Source organism: Silene latifolia, chromosome Y, assembly GCF_048544455.1.
Source record: "Silene latifolia isolate original U9 population chromosome Y, ASM4854445v1, whole genome shotgun sequence".
NCBI classification, from domain to species: domain Eukaryota; kingdom Viridiplantae; phylum Streptophyta; class Magnoliopsida; order Caryophyllales; family Caryophyllaceae; genus Silene; species Silene latifolia.
Genome location: NC_133538.1, coordinates 172,698,366 through 172,712,567, shown reverse-complemented (window position 1 = coordinate 172,712,567; position 14,202 = coordinate 172,698,366). Strand labels below are relative to the sequence as shown.

General features: G+C 40.6%; 1 protein-coding gene across 1 annotated transcript; it reads right to left on the bottom strand.

The window, feature by feature from the left end:
• Positions 1 to 4,682: 4,682 nt before the first annotated feature.
• Positions 4,683 to 13,571, bottom strand: LOC141629437 (uncharacterized). Its single transcript, XM_074442439.1, has 3 exons — positions 13,170 to 13,571; positions 11,919 to 13,016; positions 4,683 to 4,841 (listed from the first exon to the last, which is right to left on the bottom strand). The coding sequence occupies exons 1-3, from the start codon at positions 13,569 to 13,571 to the stop codon at positions 4,683 to 4,685; spliced, it is 1,659 nt and encodes a 552-aa protein (XP_074298540.1).
• Between the last annotated feature and the right edge of the window lie 631 nt (positions 13,572 to 14,202).

Sequence of the window (14,202 nt, the reverse complement as noted above, 5' to 3'; positions counted from 1 at the left end):
TATCCACAGTGGTGATTGTGGAAATCACACAGGGGGTAAGAGCCTGTCCAACAAGACACTAAGATAGGGTTACTTCTGGCCTACCATGAGGAAGGACGCCATAGATTACGTCAAGAAAAGCGAAGAGTGCCAAAGGCACGCTCCTGTCAGCCACCAGCCAGCAGAACATATGCATCAGATCATCTCGCCTTGGCCTTTTATGAAATGGGGAATGGATATTGTGGGACCATTACCCCGTGCTTCTGGAAACAGGATGTACATGCTAGCAATGACGGACTACTTCTCTAAATGGAAAGAGGCAGAAGCTTTCCCTCAGATCCTGGAGAAGCATGTGCTATCTTTCATTAAGAGGAACATAGTCAGCAAATACGGCATCCCTTCAGAAATCATATGTGACAACGGGTCACAATTTATATCCAACAGAACGGAAGACTACTGCGCCAGGTGGAACATCAAGCTGTTTAAGTCTACTCCTAGGAATCCACAGTCCAACGGTCAGGCAGAATCTAGCAACAAGATAGTCATAAACAACCTCAAAAGAAGGCTGGAGGAGATAGGAGCCAAGCGGGCGAGATGAGCTCCCCTTCGTGCGTGGTGCGATAGAACCACCCCCAAAGTGGCAACAGGTCAAACACCATTCAGTCTGGTATATGGGGCCGAGGCAGTTATTCCCTCTGAGGTGCAAATACTAACGCATCGATATGCCAATGCCACCGAAGAGAGGAACCAGGTAGAAATGGCCAGCAACCTGGATACCATTTATGAGCAAAGAGCCAGCGTCTAAATTAGGATGGCAGCCTACAAACAAACAGCAATCAAGAGTTACAACAAAAACGTAAGACTGAGAACACTGCGGGTAGGGGACCTGGTACTCAGGAAGATATTCCCAAACACCAAGAATCAGAGTGTAGGTAAATTCGCCTATAACTGGGAAGGTCCTTACCGCATAGAAGGCATCGTGGGCAATGGGGCATACAAGTTGGAGACTATAAATGGGGAATCTGTCCCTAGATCCTGGAACATCATTCACCTTAAAAAGTATTATGTCTGAGGTTCCAGGTGCAGGACCCATGAGTTCCACCTCCAACAGGTGCATCCCAGGACCCTTGAATCCTAGAATTCAGTACTCCAGAAATCTTAGAACACGAACTAACTTGGTAAAAGTGTCTTTGATTAAGCAGTTATCGCTTGAAGGGGAATAACCCTAGAACCCACTTGCTGGAGCCCCAGCTCACTCTCTCATAAGGTACATACGCAAAGAACTAATCATTTTGTTTCGTATCACTTTGTTGTACCACCCGCATTGGTCTAATGAAGTAACATCTCTTTTGTGAGCATGAACAACTAAGTCACCAGCCAAGGTCTTTCGTTCAGTACGCACGTGCTAAGTCTCCTGAATTCAGCAGGTACTACTAAGGAAATGACAACTTACAACGTATCTTTCAAATCCTTTGAGTCAAAACCCTTTTTTCTGATTTTCCCTTGGTGTCAACTTCACAGGTGTCACAAGGAGCAAAATATGGAAGCAGCGTACTTAGTATTTCAAAAGGCCAAAATAAAACTCTACCACTTTTAAGTTGTTGTAAAAATTCTGGGGGAGCACACTTTGTACTCCCTAAACTATTTTGGATTTATGAAATTGCTTCCATTTTTAAGTTTATCGTTGTTTTTGGATTGAATGTGGATATGGTAAGTTGAATATTAAGGCAATGTCCTAGTAGGCTAACTGATGAATAGGAACTAGCAGAATGTTCCTCCTGCAGGAAGTACCCAATGTGCGCGTGGTCGAAACAGAGGGATTCGAGCATCCTGATGGACAGAAAGCTCCCTGAACCACCATAGACACCTCAACAAGTACAAAGCCGGAACACAAACAGAAAGAACAAAAGAATTGCTAGCAAAATAACAGAAGGAACAAAACAAAAATTCATAAACACCCCTCAGCAGGGGGAACTTGAAAAGCAAAGAATTTTTGCCTCTCCTACGAGGCAAAAACAAAAGTACTAAGAGGTGCCCAAAACTACCAGGCACCAAAGAGTTGGATTACAATGGCCACCACACAGGGTGCCCAATAAAACATCAAGATAAAAAATTAAAATTTAAATGCCTAAACTAGGCAGCAGCAGCAGAATCTTGGGCGGCATCAGCAGGAACATCCACAAGGATGTTAGGCTCTACAGTAGCCTCTCCTCCAGATGGACCTTCCCCTCCCTGGGCGACGAGGGCTTCCTCCCTAACCTCCTCAACTGACGCGACAGCAGGTTGTTCAGTCCTAGCACTGATCTCTCCATCATCACCACCCAGTAAGTCATTGATGAGGCTGAAGTCCGGCTTGACTGGATACGCAGCATTGAACAGTCGTTCCTCCTCAGCAAGGTCCCAGTTGGAGTGCTCACCCGCTTCAAACTCCTTGATGCACTTGATCATTGTTTCCAGGGCGGAAACCAATGAAGAGTCCAAGAGCAGGTGCTTCAACAGCTCCACCTCCTTGTGAGCCTCTTCCATACGCCCTTCTGCCACCCTCTTCTCAGCATCCAGCTGTTTCTGGGCAGCTGCCTTCTCCTCAGCCAACTTCTTCTGGGCAGCCACCTTCTCCCTCCTATCCAGCGCCAGATCTGCCTCCACCTTCCCCAGGTTGACATTGAGGTGGTTCACCTCCCCCATCAATCTGGCAACCTCCCTGCGCAGGAACAGCTCGTCCTGCAAAACCTGCCAGAGGAACAGTCAGCAGCACGAACAAAGTAGACCAGTAAAACGTAAAGGGAATTAAAAAAAAGGTACCTGCAGGGCGCGCCCAGGAGCTTCATCTAGCCCAGAAGGGAGGGGAGTATTTCCCAGAGAATGGACAGTAGCCGGAAGCAGGAACTGTTCCATGTGAGGCCAGAGAGGTACTCCACTGGAGCCATATCCCTTGGGAAGGGGGATTATAATGGAGGTATTGGGAAGGGGTGGCCTAAGAGCCACCGCATCCAGAGGAGCAACCTCAATAGGAACAGGCGTGCTAACCGGCTCCTTTTCAGCATGGAGCGATGGCCTCTTCCTGGGAGAAGGACTAGAGGAGGCAGAAGCAACTTGCTTCCTCTTTCTATCCAGCAGGGAAACAGAGGAAATAGGAGTATTCGCTAGTATAGGAACATAGTTAGAACATAAACATAAAATGATCATATAGCAAGAACAAACACTCATGAAAAACAAAGCCTTACCAGATGACATTTGGAATTCGGCAGCTGGGGGTTCAGGCTGACTGGTGGAGGTACCAACTTCCTCTTCCTCTTCTTCCTTCTCTTCTTCTATCTCTTCTTCCTCCTCTTGCTCTCCTTCGCTAATGTCAAGAGGCACGGAGGCAGATGCACCAATAGGGGAAAAAAGTACACCAGGGTAAGAACGAGTTGCAATAGGGAGAGCAAATAAATAGCTTACCACGCTATGATCTCTTGAGGGAACTGGCTGCTTCAAACCTGCAGCAGTACACCAGTAAGAACATTAAGGTAAAAGAAAAACAAAAGACACCCAGAAACTAAAATTACCTTTAGAGGCCCCCCACTTATCAAATAAGTACTCGGGGGTGGGGGTAAGAGAGTCAATATTAACAAAGATGAATTTTGTATTCCAGCCTTCATCCCTCACTTTGGGAGGAAGGATAACGCTAGGGTTGCTGCGGTCGCAAGACCTCAAGGTAATAAGCCCGGCAACGAAGGGCCTGAAAGTATAGAGCAAGGCAAGGTCACCCAGACCAATCCCCATATCGTGATCCTCAGCAAGGATACAAAACCAGACCAGAATGCGCCATGTATGAGGCGCAAGTTGGTAGATCGCCAACATATAGTGGCGTAGGATCCTTTGCACCAAAGGAGGAAAGGGAAAAGACAAACCCTGGGTAAAAGGGTACTCATACAGGTACACCCAACCGGGATTATGGGCATCTGGCGCCTCCCCAGGCTTAGGAATGTGAATCACGACCTCCTGCCCAAGGCCATACCTCTCTCTCACTTTCTCGAGGGGGAGTGTCAGCAAAGCTGGAATCACACAGATAGTGATCTGCGAGAATCTCAGAGGATCGGAAGGGAGAGAGAGCAGCAACAGATGGACCCCCACGAGGAGAAGGAGGAGGAACTGTACGGCAGATAGACTTTTTGACCATAATTGCGGAGTTTAGAGGCGAAAAAATTAAGAGAGAGAGTAAAAAGTGAGAGGTTACTTGGTGGATAGGGAGATTTTATAGGAGAGGGAGAGTAATAGGGTTTTAAGAAAGAGGTTAATAAAGACGGAAATAAGGGAAGTGGGAGGGGGAGGGGGAGGGGTGTATTTATAGCAAAAAGAGAGGGAGTTAAGAGAGGGGGTTAGTAGAACGGAATTAAGGGAGGAAGTTAGGTTGGGGGGGAATCGAGGGAAAGGAAACGTAGGGGAAGTGGGAAGTTATTGAGGGGAAATGATTGATTGGACCTCCAACGATCAGTCTCAATGGATAAGAATGCAAGTGGGCTGACAACGCCATGACATAACCACTACATGCAACATCTAGGAGGGAGGCAACTCCCAGCATCCATCGAGCAAGAACAGAACTTGGCAGTTGCTTGGGTGTAATTTTATGGGTAAAAATACCCTCTCATTTTCATCATGACGTGGTAACTCACTATTGGGTAAGATAGAGGCACACGGATCAATGATAAGGCAGCAGACTGCTAGACACCAGGAAGAACAAGGGGGGATGAACCTGGACATTCAAGTAATGCGAAGGCCACGATTGAGCTAAATAACGAACAGCCAGTAGGAACATTGAAATGGTCAGCAGGAACATTGCACTTATCAGCAGGAGCTTTGACAAAGTCAGCAACCACTCCCTATTTCATAGGAAGTGGAGCGTATGGTTGAGCGAATATAGAGACATGTGCGACAATTCAAGGAAGGCTATAAAAGGGCAACAAACACGAGATTCAAGCACCTCTCATTCATCATTTACTCCACTTGAAGAAACAACATTCATGACCAGCAACAAATAATAATTTTCACACTTAGAAACATATACACCGTTCGTATCATTTGTACTTAGTCGTTTGGAGATTACTGATGTTCCTCCTGATTGTTCCAACTAGGTTTACCCTCGAAATCTATTACTACTAGTGGATCATTGGCGGTATACCATTCCTCCCGCGGTTTTTCCCACATTTTGGGTTTCCCGCGTCACCATTTTGCTTGTGTCATTTGTCTCTCTTTCTTTTTCGTTTGCTTTTTCTTTCGTACTAGTTGTTTACTTTCGTTCTCGTTATGTTCCTACTACTGATCTACTCAAGTCCTTAATACTGTATTTTAATTGAAATAGCCGCATTGACTCCCAAATCTTTAGTCGGTAAAATCTTACCAAAACAGTTGTGATTGTATATGTTGGAGCATTTGTGTTGTTGTTGTTTTGGAGACGTAAGATGGTTAGGAGACCGTCTTACGCTTAAGTCACCTCTTGGAGCTTCCCACTACAAGATGGGTGTGCACATTAATGGCTTGAGTCACAGAGGAAATCGTGTGGTTGAGATACGACGTCTGGGAGGAGATCTGGTTGGCTTCCGGACCCGGTACGTATGGGCGCGTCCCGATATTTGTTTGTGATTGTTGGTATGTTTGGGCGTGTCTTGGAACCAGTGTGTTTTTCGATATGTCTGGGCGTATCCCCGTACCATGGTGGTGGTTGTTTGATAGTCTCATTCATATCATAGTCATGTTATATATTCACACACTCGAGTCGTGTCACACTTTATTTATATGTTGAGACTGACGTTTGTTGTATCTGTTCAATTGTCACCTATTTCCGGGGTGGCGTGTGTCGATCCATATGATATTTTCGATCATATGGGGAGCAGGTTAAGTACAGGTTGTTTGGATAGCACGTGGGAGACGAGACGAGTTTGATGAGACACGAGACGAGTCTAGTTGGCTAGAAGAGTATAGATGTCATGAGTTGTACTTTTATTCATTTGCTTACGTTTATGTAAATCATTACACATTACATTAATAAAATGTTCTTTGATTGAAGTTTTGAAACATTACCTCGGGAAACCGAGACTGTAATGCTTCAATTATCTTGGCCGGATAATTGGGGTGTTACAAAGTGGTATCAGAGCGACGATTTTGGAACCTAAAACCTAACGAACCAAAAATGAATTTAGGAGAGTCTAAGTAAAATGAACCCGACATGAGTACAATAGGAGATCGGTTTTGGTTGAGTAGGCACCCTCATGCCAAAGCTAGTGCCTATCATCTCAGTTGGTAACTACGTGGGTGGCTTGGAGTATGGGAAACGTTATATGAATCGTGATATGAATGCATATGTGTTATGGTTTAATGTTTGTTTGAATATGGCATGGAATATGATCACTGTGAAAGAGGTGTGAATACGTGTGTTGTTCCTCGTTATATATTAGTATGATAGAATCGTTTGTGTAGAATGAGATAGCATGTCATGGATGTATAAGTGGATTAATGTGAGTAATATGTTGTAGATATAAATAGTGTGTGTTGATGTGAGGGATGTTAGTCCCAAATCTTGGCATGTCAATATCATTTGCGTGTTCGAGCTTGCTAGTGTCGTTGTTAAAGCATGAATGATGATGGTTAGTGGTAGAGTAGTTTTGATTTTGGGTGTAATGTACCAAAAATAGTGAGTGTGAGGCCAAACCCAATCAAGTAGAGTAGTACTCGAGCGTGTTGACCAGTCACTCGACCGAGTGGACGAGTCACTCGATCGAGTGGACAGTTTACTCGACCGAGTGGGCAAATTCAAGGAACTGGAAAACTTCTGGAAAAATTCCACTCGATCGAGTAACCTGTCACTAGACCGAGTGGAGCTGCACTCGACTGAGTGCCCTAAGTACTCGGCCGAGTGGGCCTGTTTTGCTGAGAATTTCGTGTAAAATTTGTTTTTCTACCTTACCTTTTTATTTTTATCTCGAACCTCGTAAATTCGACATCGATTTATCTTGGAATAATTCAAAGTTTTCATATTGTGATTTATTATTTGAATTACACTTTGCTACTCCCCTTTTCTTGATCCGTTTTCTCAAATTCGAACATGTAGTTGAGTTTATCTTTCTTTATTTTGCAATTTCAAATATTTTTATATATATACACATGTTTATTCCAGTTTTATCAAATAATTGCATGGCTTTGTTCAATTTCATATTAATAGTTGATTTTCTATATCATTAGAATGGTAAAAAAAATCACATTTTTACGATAAATTTTCTTTCCCACCATGGATGAGCTTGGAAACTTGTGCTTTTGAGTCGGTAACCGGATTTTCGTGTTTGTTGTTGGGTCATGTTGAACAAGAAAGGGATAACGCTTGTTTTTAAAGTCGGATTTTACCTCGTATGCGAAAATTTCAATTTGAAGGTTTTGACTTACTTTTCATTTCTATGAGTGAAATTTATTTTAATCTTCTTACAAAGACTACCGTTATCCATAGTAGTGTGGTACATTGTCTTAAAAATGAAGATCTCGTTGCAAGTTTTAGCCTAAAAATTTGAATCGAGTGAGGAATATGAACAATTTTAATTTTTACCCAAATATGGTTTAATAGTATTGTAAAACTATAATATTATTTTGGAATTTTTCTATAAAATGGTGTGAATCAAAATTTTCCGTCTTGAAGGTTGAAAAATTTCCGGAAAATGTTGTGAAAAGTATACATAAGCTTTGATTTTTCCGCTCGTGATGTACCTTATTTACTCCTTATTACTCATCTTTAAGTATAATATTTTGTGAAGTCATGCATAAGGAACTTTTCCGCCTTAAAGCTTTCTTTTCGAAAATGAATGACATACCTACCCGAATTTTTGACTTTTCTAAGTTATGTTTTGCACCAATCTAATAGTAATGCTTTGAATTTGGCATATAGTGACATTTACCATCCTATGACGGATTACTTCGTATTAAAGTTTTCGAGAAATTTGAGACAAATGACCTTTTTTGTTGAAGTTTTAATATAACATTTCGCTTTTGAGGCGAGTTTGAGTAAAATTCCATTAGAGTTGAGTCTTGAAGTTGCATCATTTTCCAAGGTTTATCATATTTCAAGTGTGCTATTAGAGCAATTCTTTTTTGGTGTCGACCATTGATTTCCTATCCCCTCCATGTTATTCGATTTCCTATCTTTTTCATATCCGTTCTGGCTTGTTTTAATTCCCATCATCCTTATCCGTTGAGTTGACCCGAGATATCCGGGCATAGAGTTGTGTGTGAGCCCAAAAGAGTGTTTTCTCACCCTAACCCTTAGGCATATGTTTCCGACAAGACGAGTGATTTTGGACATAGTCGTCAAGTTTGATAATTTAGGAACACTAGGATAGTAGTTGGCTCATGTAATGCTTTAAGTATGGTGAACTGATCATGAGAGACAACTAAGACGGTAGTGGAATATAAACAGAATTTGGATTCTTAGCAGTGGTGTGGACTCATAGATAGTGAACGCCATTTAAGGACATGTGAGGATGACCTTTTGAGCACGACTCAGATGTTTTGGGTTTGCATATGGTTGAGTTAGAACTTGTGGAATGATGAGGGAATAGTTGAGGTACTCACAGAGTTGAAAGAGGAGTGATAATATGAATGATAAAAGTAGTTGGAGGGTGTAAAATTTGACTTAGGGAATGATGTGAGTTGAATAAATGGTGATAAAATTTAGGAACCTGGAATACGAGAGAGAGAGAGAGAGAGAGAGAGAGAGAGAGAGAGAGAGAGAGAGAGAGAGAGAGAGAGAGAGAGAGAGAGAGAGAGAGAGAGAGAGAGAGAGAGAGAGTACTAGAGCGAGATATGAGTAGAACATTTTGCAAGTGGTAACCGTCATTCAGTGAGGAATTTGCTGTAAGTTTCAAGTCAACCCGTGTGAGGAGGTATAATCATGGACGAGTTGAGTACTAGTAATTGGAATCTATGCAATTGCGGATTTAGTACTATCAAGTTGGTTTCGTGGACATGAGAGTAAGAATGTGGTACGTGATGCTTGAGGATTCAATATTATGAATGAAGTATTGGATCATGTGTGCTACGTAATGTAATCGTTAACCTAAGTACATAGACATGATATGTGAGAGTGATTGTGTCCGATTCCGACCCTGAGAGTGGTAGTATAGATTTTGTTTGTAAAACTGCCTCCCAAGCGTTATTGTGAAACGCCCACGGTGTGCATTGTAACACCCCCTTCTTACCCAGCCAAGGTAATTGGGAGATAATACCTTCTCGGTTTCCCGAGGCGGTCAATCGGAGATACAATAAAGAAACATTTATTATAAATGACAAGTTTAGTGATTACAAACCAATAACTAATGAATAAAAGACAAATCATGGCTACTATACTCATCCAACTAACTACACTCGTCTCGTGACTCATCAAGCTCGTCCCGTCTCCCGCGTACTATCCGAACAATCTGTACCTAACCTGCTCCCCATATGACTAAAGGATATCATATGGATCAATACAGGCCACCCCAAAAGAGACAGGTGACAAATAGACAGACACAACAAACGTCAGTTTCAATAAACAAAAAAAAGATGACACGACTCAAGTGTGAACATGCACCATGACTACTAATATGAATGACATAACATCAGATGACCACCACCACGGTACCGGGGCACGCCCAGGCATACCGACAACCACGCTGATACCGGGACACGCCCAGATATACCGATAACCACAAACAGGTACCGGGACATGGCCAGACGTACCGGGTCCAGAAGCCAACCGGATCCCCTTCCAGACGTCGTGTCTCAATGATAAGTAGTAGTTTAGGGTCGTTTTGCCCATGCTTATATCTTATATTTTACTCGATTTTGGGTGCTTTTATTGAATTAAAGATCATTTTACTAACTAATTAGAATTTATTAATTTTATTATAATAATTGTGAATAATAGTTATATTTTATAGATTTGGGTACTGCTATTGTTATTTCCATTTTATAGGTACAAGTTCGTGAAGAAAAAGACGGGTTGAGACTGGACTAAATGAGAGTAAGCAAGCAAAAATTAAATGAAAGTCAATCATTTGACTTTAACAAACACCAAACCCCCATTTCATTCCCCTGCCATTCTTCTAGACCCAATACTAACCACGGTTACGAAGACGGGAGATCTACTCCCTCCCATCTACTATATTCTTCCCTGTTTTCTAAAACGGATTATTTAGGTTTTCTTCCCTCTTTCCTTATTTGGAAAGTTTTTATTAATATTATACTCTTAGCTCTCTCCAATCACCAAACCCCACCCTATCTTTTATTAATATTTAATCCTAATTATTTCCCCCTCTCTCCAATAACCAAACTCCACCCATATTTTTTATTATTATTATTTAATCCTAACTATTTCTACCTCTCTCCAAACATCAAACCCCACCCACATTCCCAACCTTAATTCGTGTGCCCACAAGAAAGGGGAAGAATATAGAATGGGAGGGAGTATCATTTATATAGCTATTGAGCTATCCCCGTACCCATACCCGCAAAAAAAAACTCGTACCCATCCCCGCCCCATCACCCGTGGCGGGTACAAGTTTCCAAAATCATCCCCGCCCCTACGGGGAGAAATATAAAACTGTGCCGCCACGTTTACCCATTAACCCGCTACACCATAATTTTATTCGATAAATTTTTACGCAAAAGTTGATTTAATCACAATTAATTTGCCATTGCTTTGAATTTATCTTTATAATTTTAGTTTTTTACCAAAGAAATTAGTAAAAAACTTTATAAAATAGCTATTATTAACATTATATTTTAATTATAATTAAATAAGACTTAAAAAATTGTCATAATCGTATTAATTTTTTTAATGATTGGCGGGTAGGCGGGTATGAGGAGGGTAAGATGCAAAATCCATCTCTGCCCCATTACCCATGGCGGGTACAATTTTCGTAACCGCCCCCCCGCCCCACCACCCGCCAAAACTCTACCCATTCCCGCCCCAACTGAAACGGATACGGAGCGGTACCCACTTATACCCGCCCCGCTGACATCCCTAATAAGAGAGCTAAGTAACCTCACGAAGGACCTCAAGTCCTCAATAACTTCTATCTAATTAAATATAACCGAATATAAAAACATTCTTTCCCTCTTCTTTTAGTGACAAGTTGATGAACTCTCCAATAAGATTCAACCAAGACTAAGCTCCGTGTCCACAATTATGAAAACTGAGTGACACTATAAAGATCACAATTATTTATACACTTTAACCCACCGTATTGCAATAACAAAATAAAGCTCTAAATTGGTCGAGCACAAATTCCAGTGGAAATTGAGTTTAGATATAAAATTATGAAAACTGAGTGACTATAAAGATCACATATCTTTTTACAGCTTGTTTTAATACCTGCATTGGCATATTATACTAACACAAATTTAGTATATACCTATTTTACAGGAAAGTTATCGATAAAATGAAAAATTGATGATGCAACTGTAGGATACAATCAGTGGCGGACCCAGAGCTTTTACAATGGGAGTGCACAATTGTAAAAAAAAAAAAAAAAAACTAACAATACAACAAAATGCTTAAATATTAAACTTCGTCTTACATAGTAAACAACAGGCTACAAAAAAAATACTAAGGCCTCGTTTGGTTTATCTAGGAATTTAATCGACACCGGAATATCCAATTCATGTGAATTATTTTCCTGTATACAAATTCACATGAATTCGGAAAAGTCGTTTGGTTGCGCATGCGGGAGTTGAATTCCACAGGAGTTGTGAACTACCTAGGAGGGGCTAGGTCATTCAATTCCACCATTATGTAGGCATTCAAAACTCCTTGGAAAATTAAATGCCTACATTTTGCCAAAAATTTGGCAACCAAACATCCACCACTTTTTACAATTCATGGGATTTTTATTTTCCCATGAATTGAAAAGGCAACCAAACAAATATTTTAAAGTCACCCGACGAGATTTCATGTTCTGAAAACGCTTCAATACATCATCATCACTAACTTGCACAAAAAAAACTTTCTCTATGTACGTAACTAAACAATGATTCAAGAGTGGATTACCCATGCTATTCCTCAACCTGTTCTTCACAAATGTCATAGAAGAAAATACTCTTTCAACATTTGTCGTCGCCACCGGGAGTATCAACACAAGCTTTAAAAGCTTATAAACAAGTGGATAACAAACATGTTTATCTGTTTTAACAAGCAACATAGAAAGCTCGCTAAGATTCTTCACTTGTTGAAATCTTGAGTCTTGTTTCATGTCACTCTCATAGATATCAAGTTCAAACACAAGAGTGTTTTTATCAAGAGCGCCAAATTCATTAGGATAAAACTCAGCTAGCCGCATCAATTTTTTCTTGTCAAAAGAAGCAAATGAATTAAACGGGCTCAAACAAGCCATACACAAGAGTAACTCCATATTTACCTCGTCAAAACGATCATTAAGTTCAAAAAGTTGCTTATCAATAACACTTAGAAACATATCGATGCGAAATCGTTCATGGTTGGTCTTCGTATCAAAGAAGCGCCTCGATCTTCCACGAGGGGCATACGAATCACTCATACTTGGAACATCAATGTTAAGTTTTGCACAAAAAACACACACACTTTGAAGGAACCTGTCCCATTCATGATCCCTAGTGTCTTGCAAATGCTTCTTAGTCAAGTCAACAAGAGTCATTGCGTTAACAATATCTTGGTATTTTCTTTGTAGTGCCTCACACCAAGAATTAGTATGCCCAAAGATGACTTTCATCAAATGTAACATGAAGATGAACTCAAATGACTCAAGGTGATCCACGACAGTTTGAGCTTTAGCACGATCTTCGTTACTTTTTGCAGCTTTACCAACTTTAACAAGAACATCAATCATCGAGGAATACATAACAATAAGATTCATGATTGATTTATAATGAGAACCCCAACGAGTATCCTCGGGCTTACTTAATCCAAGTTCTTGATTCAACCCTTTCCCACTTACAATTTCATTCAACCCCAAAGCTTCTAACACTTTTTTAGCTTGAGTCTCTCTTACCATTTCTAACTTCTTGCAAGATTGCCCAATAACATTAAGTACAAATCCAATTTATTGAAAAAAAGATGCACAATCACAATTCTCCTTCGCAACCGCAACAAGAATCAATTGAAGTTGGTGTGCAAAACAATGAACATAATAAGTGGAAGGGGAATTTCTCATTACCAAATTTTTAAGACCATTAATTCCACCTCCCATGTTACTAGCCCCGTCATATCCTTGACCACGAATATTTGACATAAGCAATTTATGGTCACCAAGTAAAGTCTCAGTTGCTTTCATGAGAGTTAGACTAGTAGTATCATCAACCTTCACAATACCAAGAAATTTTTCACTCACCTTGCCCTTTTTATTAACATGCCTCAAACAAATGGCAAATTGCTCCTTATGAGATACATCACTTGACTCATCGGCTAAAATAGCAAATAAATCATTATCAAGATCTTCAATAATGAACTTGGTAGTTTCTTTTGAACAACACTTGATGAGATCTTTTTGGAATTTTTGGGGAAGTTGCTTTGTGGTTCTTTGGTGCCTTGGAGAGAACAACTTTAGCAATGGTTTCATTCTTTTCGGCAAGCCATTTTAAAAGTTCAAGAAAATTACCCCGGTTACTTGAATTCTCGCTTTCTTTATGTCCACGAAAGGCTAATCCTTGTTTTAGAAGATATCTTAAACATTGAAGAGAATATAACAATCGAGATTTATAAAGGTTTTTTGTTTGGATGCTCACCTTCTTAATCTTTTGAACTATTGAAATTTTTTGATTAATGAAGAAAGTGTATTTCTCTCTAGCTTGATTGTGAGCACTACCAACGTTACCCACATGTTTCTTTAACCTTATCGGTTTATCCCAATTATTCCATCCATCCTTCACAAAAGCATCTCCCCCGGGATACTTTGTATCATCCTTGAACAAGAAACAATAAAAACAAAATGCGGCATCGTTTTGGATACTATATTCAAGCCAATCATATAAACCATACCAAAGAACATTAAAACGACGTTTCTTCTTACCGATTAACGTTTGAGGTAATTCATTTTTGGATAATCTTGGTCTACAAGGCTTCTTCTCAATAAATCTCCTTCTCACATCATCTCTTTCATTGACCGAGTAAGACAAATATTGGCACTCATTTTCCCGGATCATTTGGTAAGTTGTATTCTTCTTGATTATTTTCATCAAGTTCCTCATCTT

Bases quoted from the DNA above. Each gene is read 5' to 3' on its own strand.
- LOC141629437 (XM_074442439.1), bottom strand. From the start codon at position 13,571: ATGAAACCATTGCTAAAGTTGTTCTCTCCAAGGCACCAAAGAACCACA. The intron at 13,017-13,169 runs GTAATGAGAAAT...CAATCTTGCAAG, and splicing joins TTAATGGTCTTAAAAATTTG to AAGTTAGAAATGGTAAGAGA. The intron at 4,842-11,918 runs GTGACTTTAAAA...CCTATGAAATAG, and splicing joins AGAACATGAAATCTCGTCGG to GGAGTGGTTGCTGACTTTGT.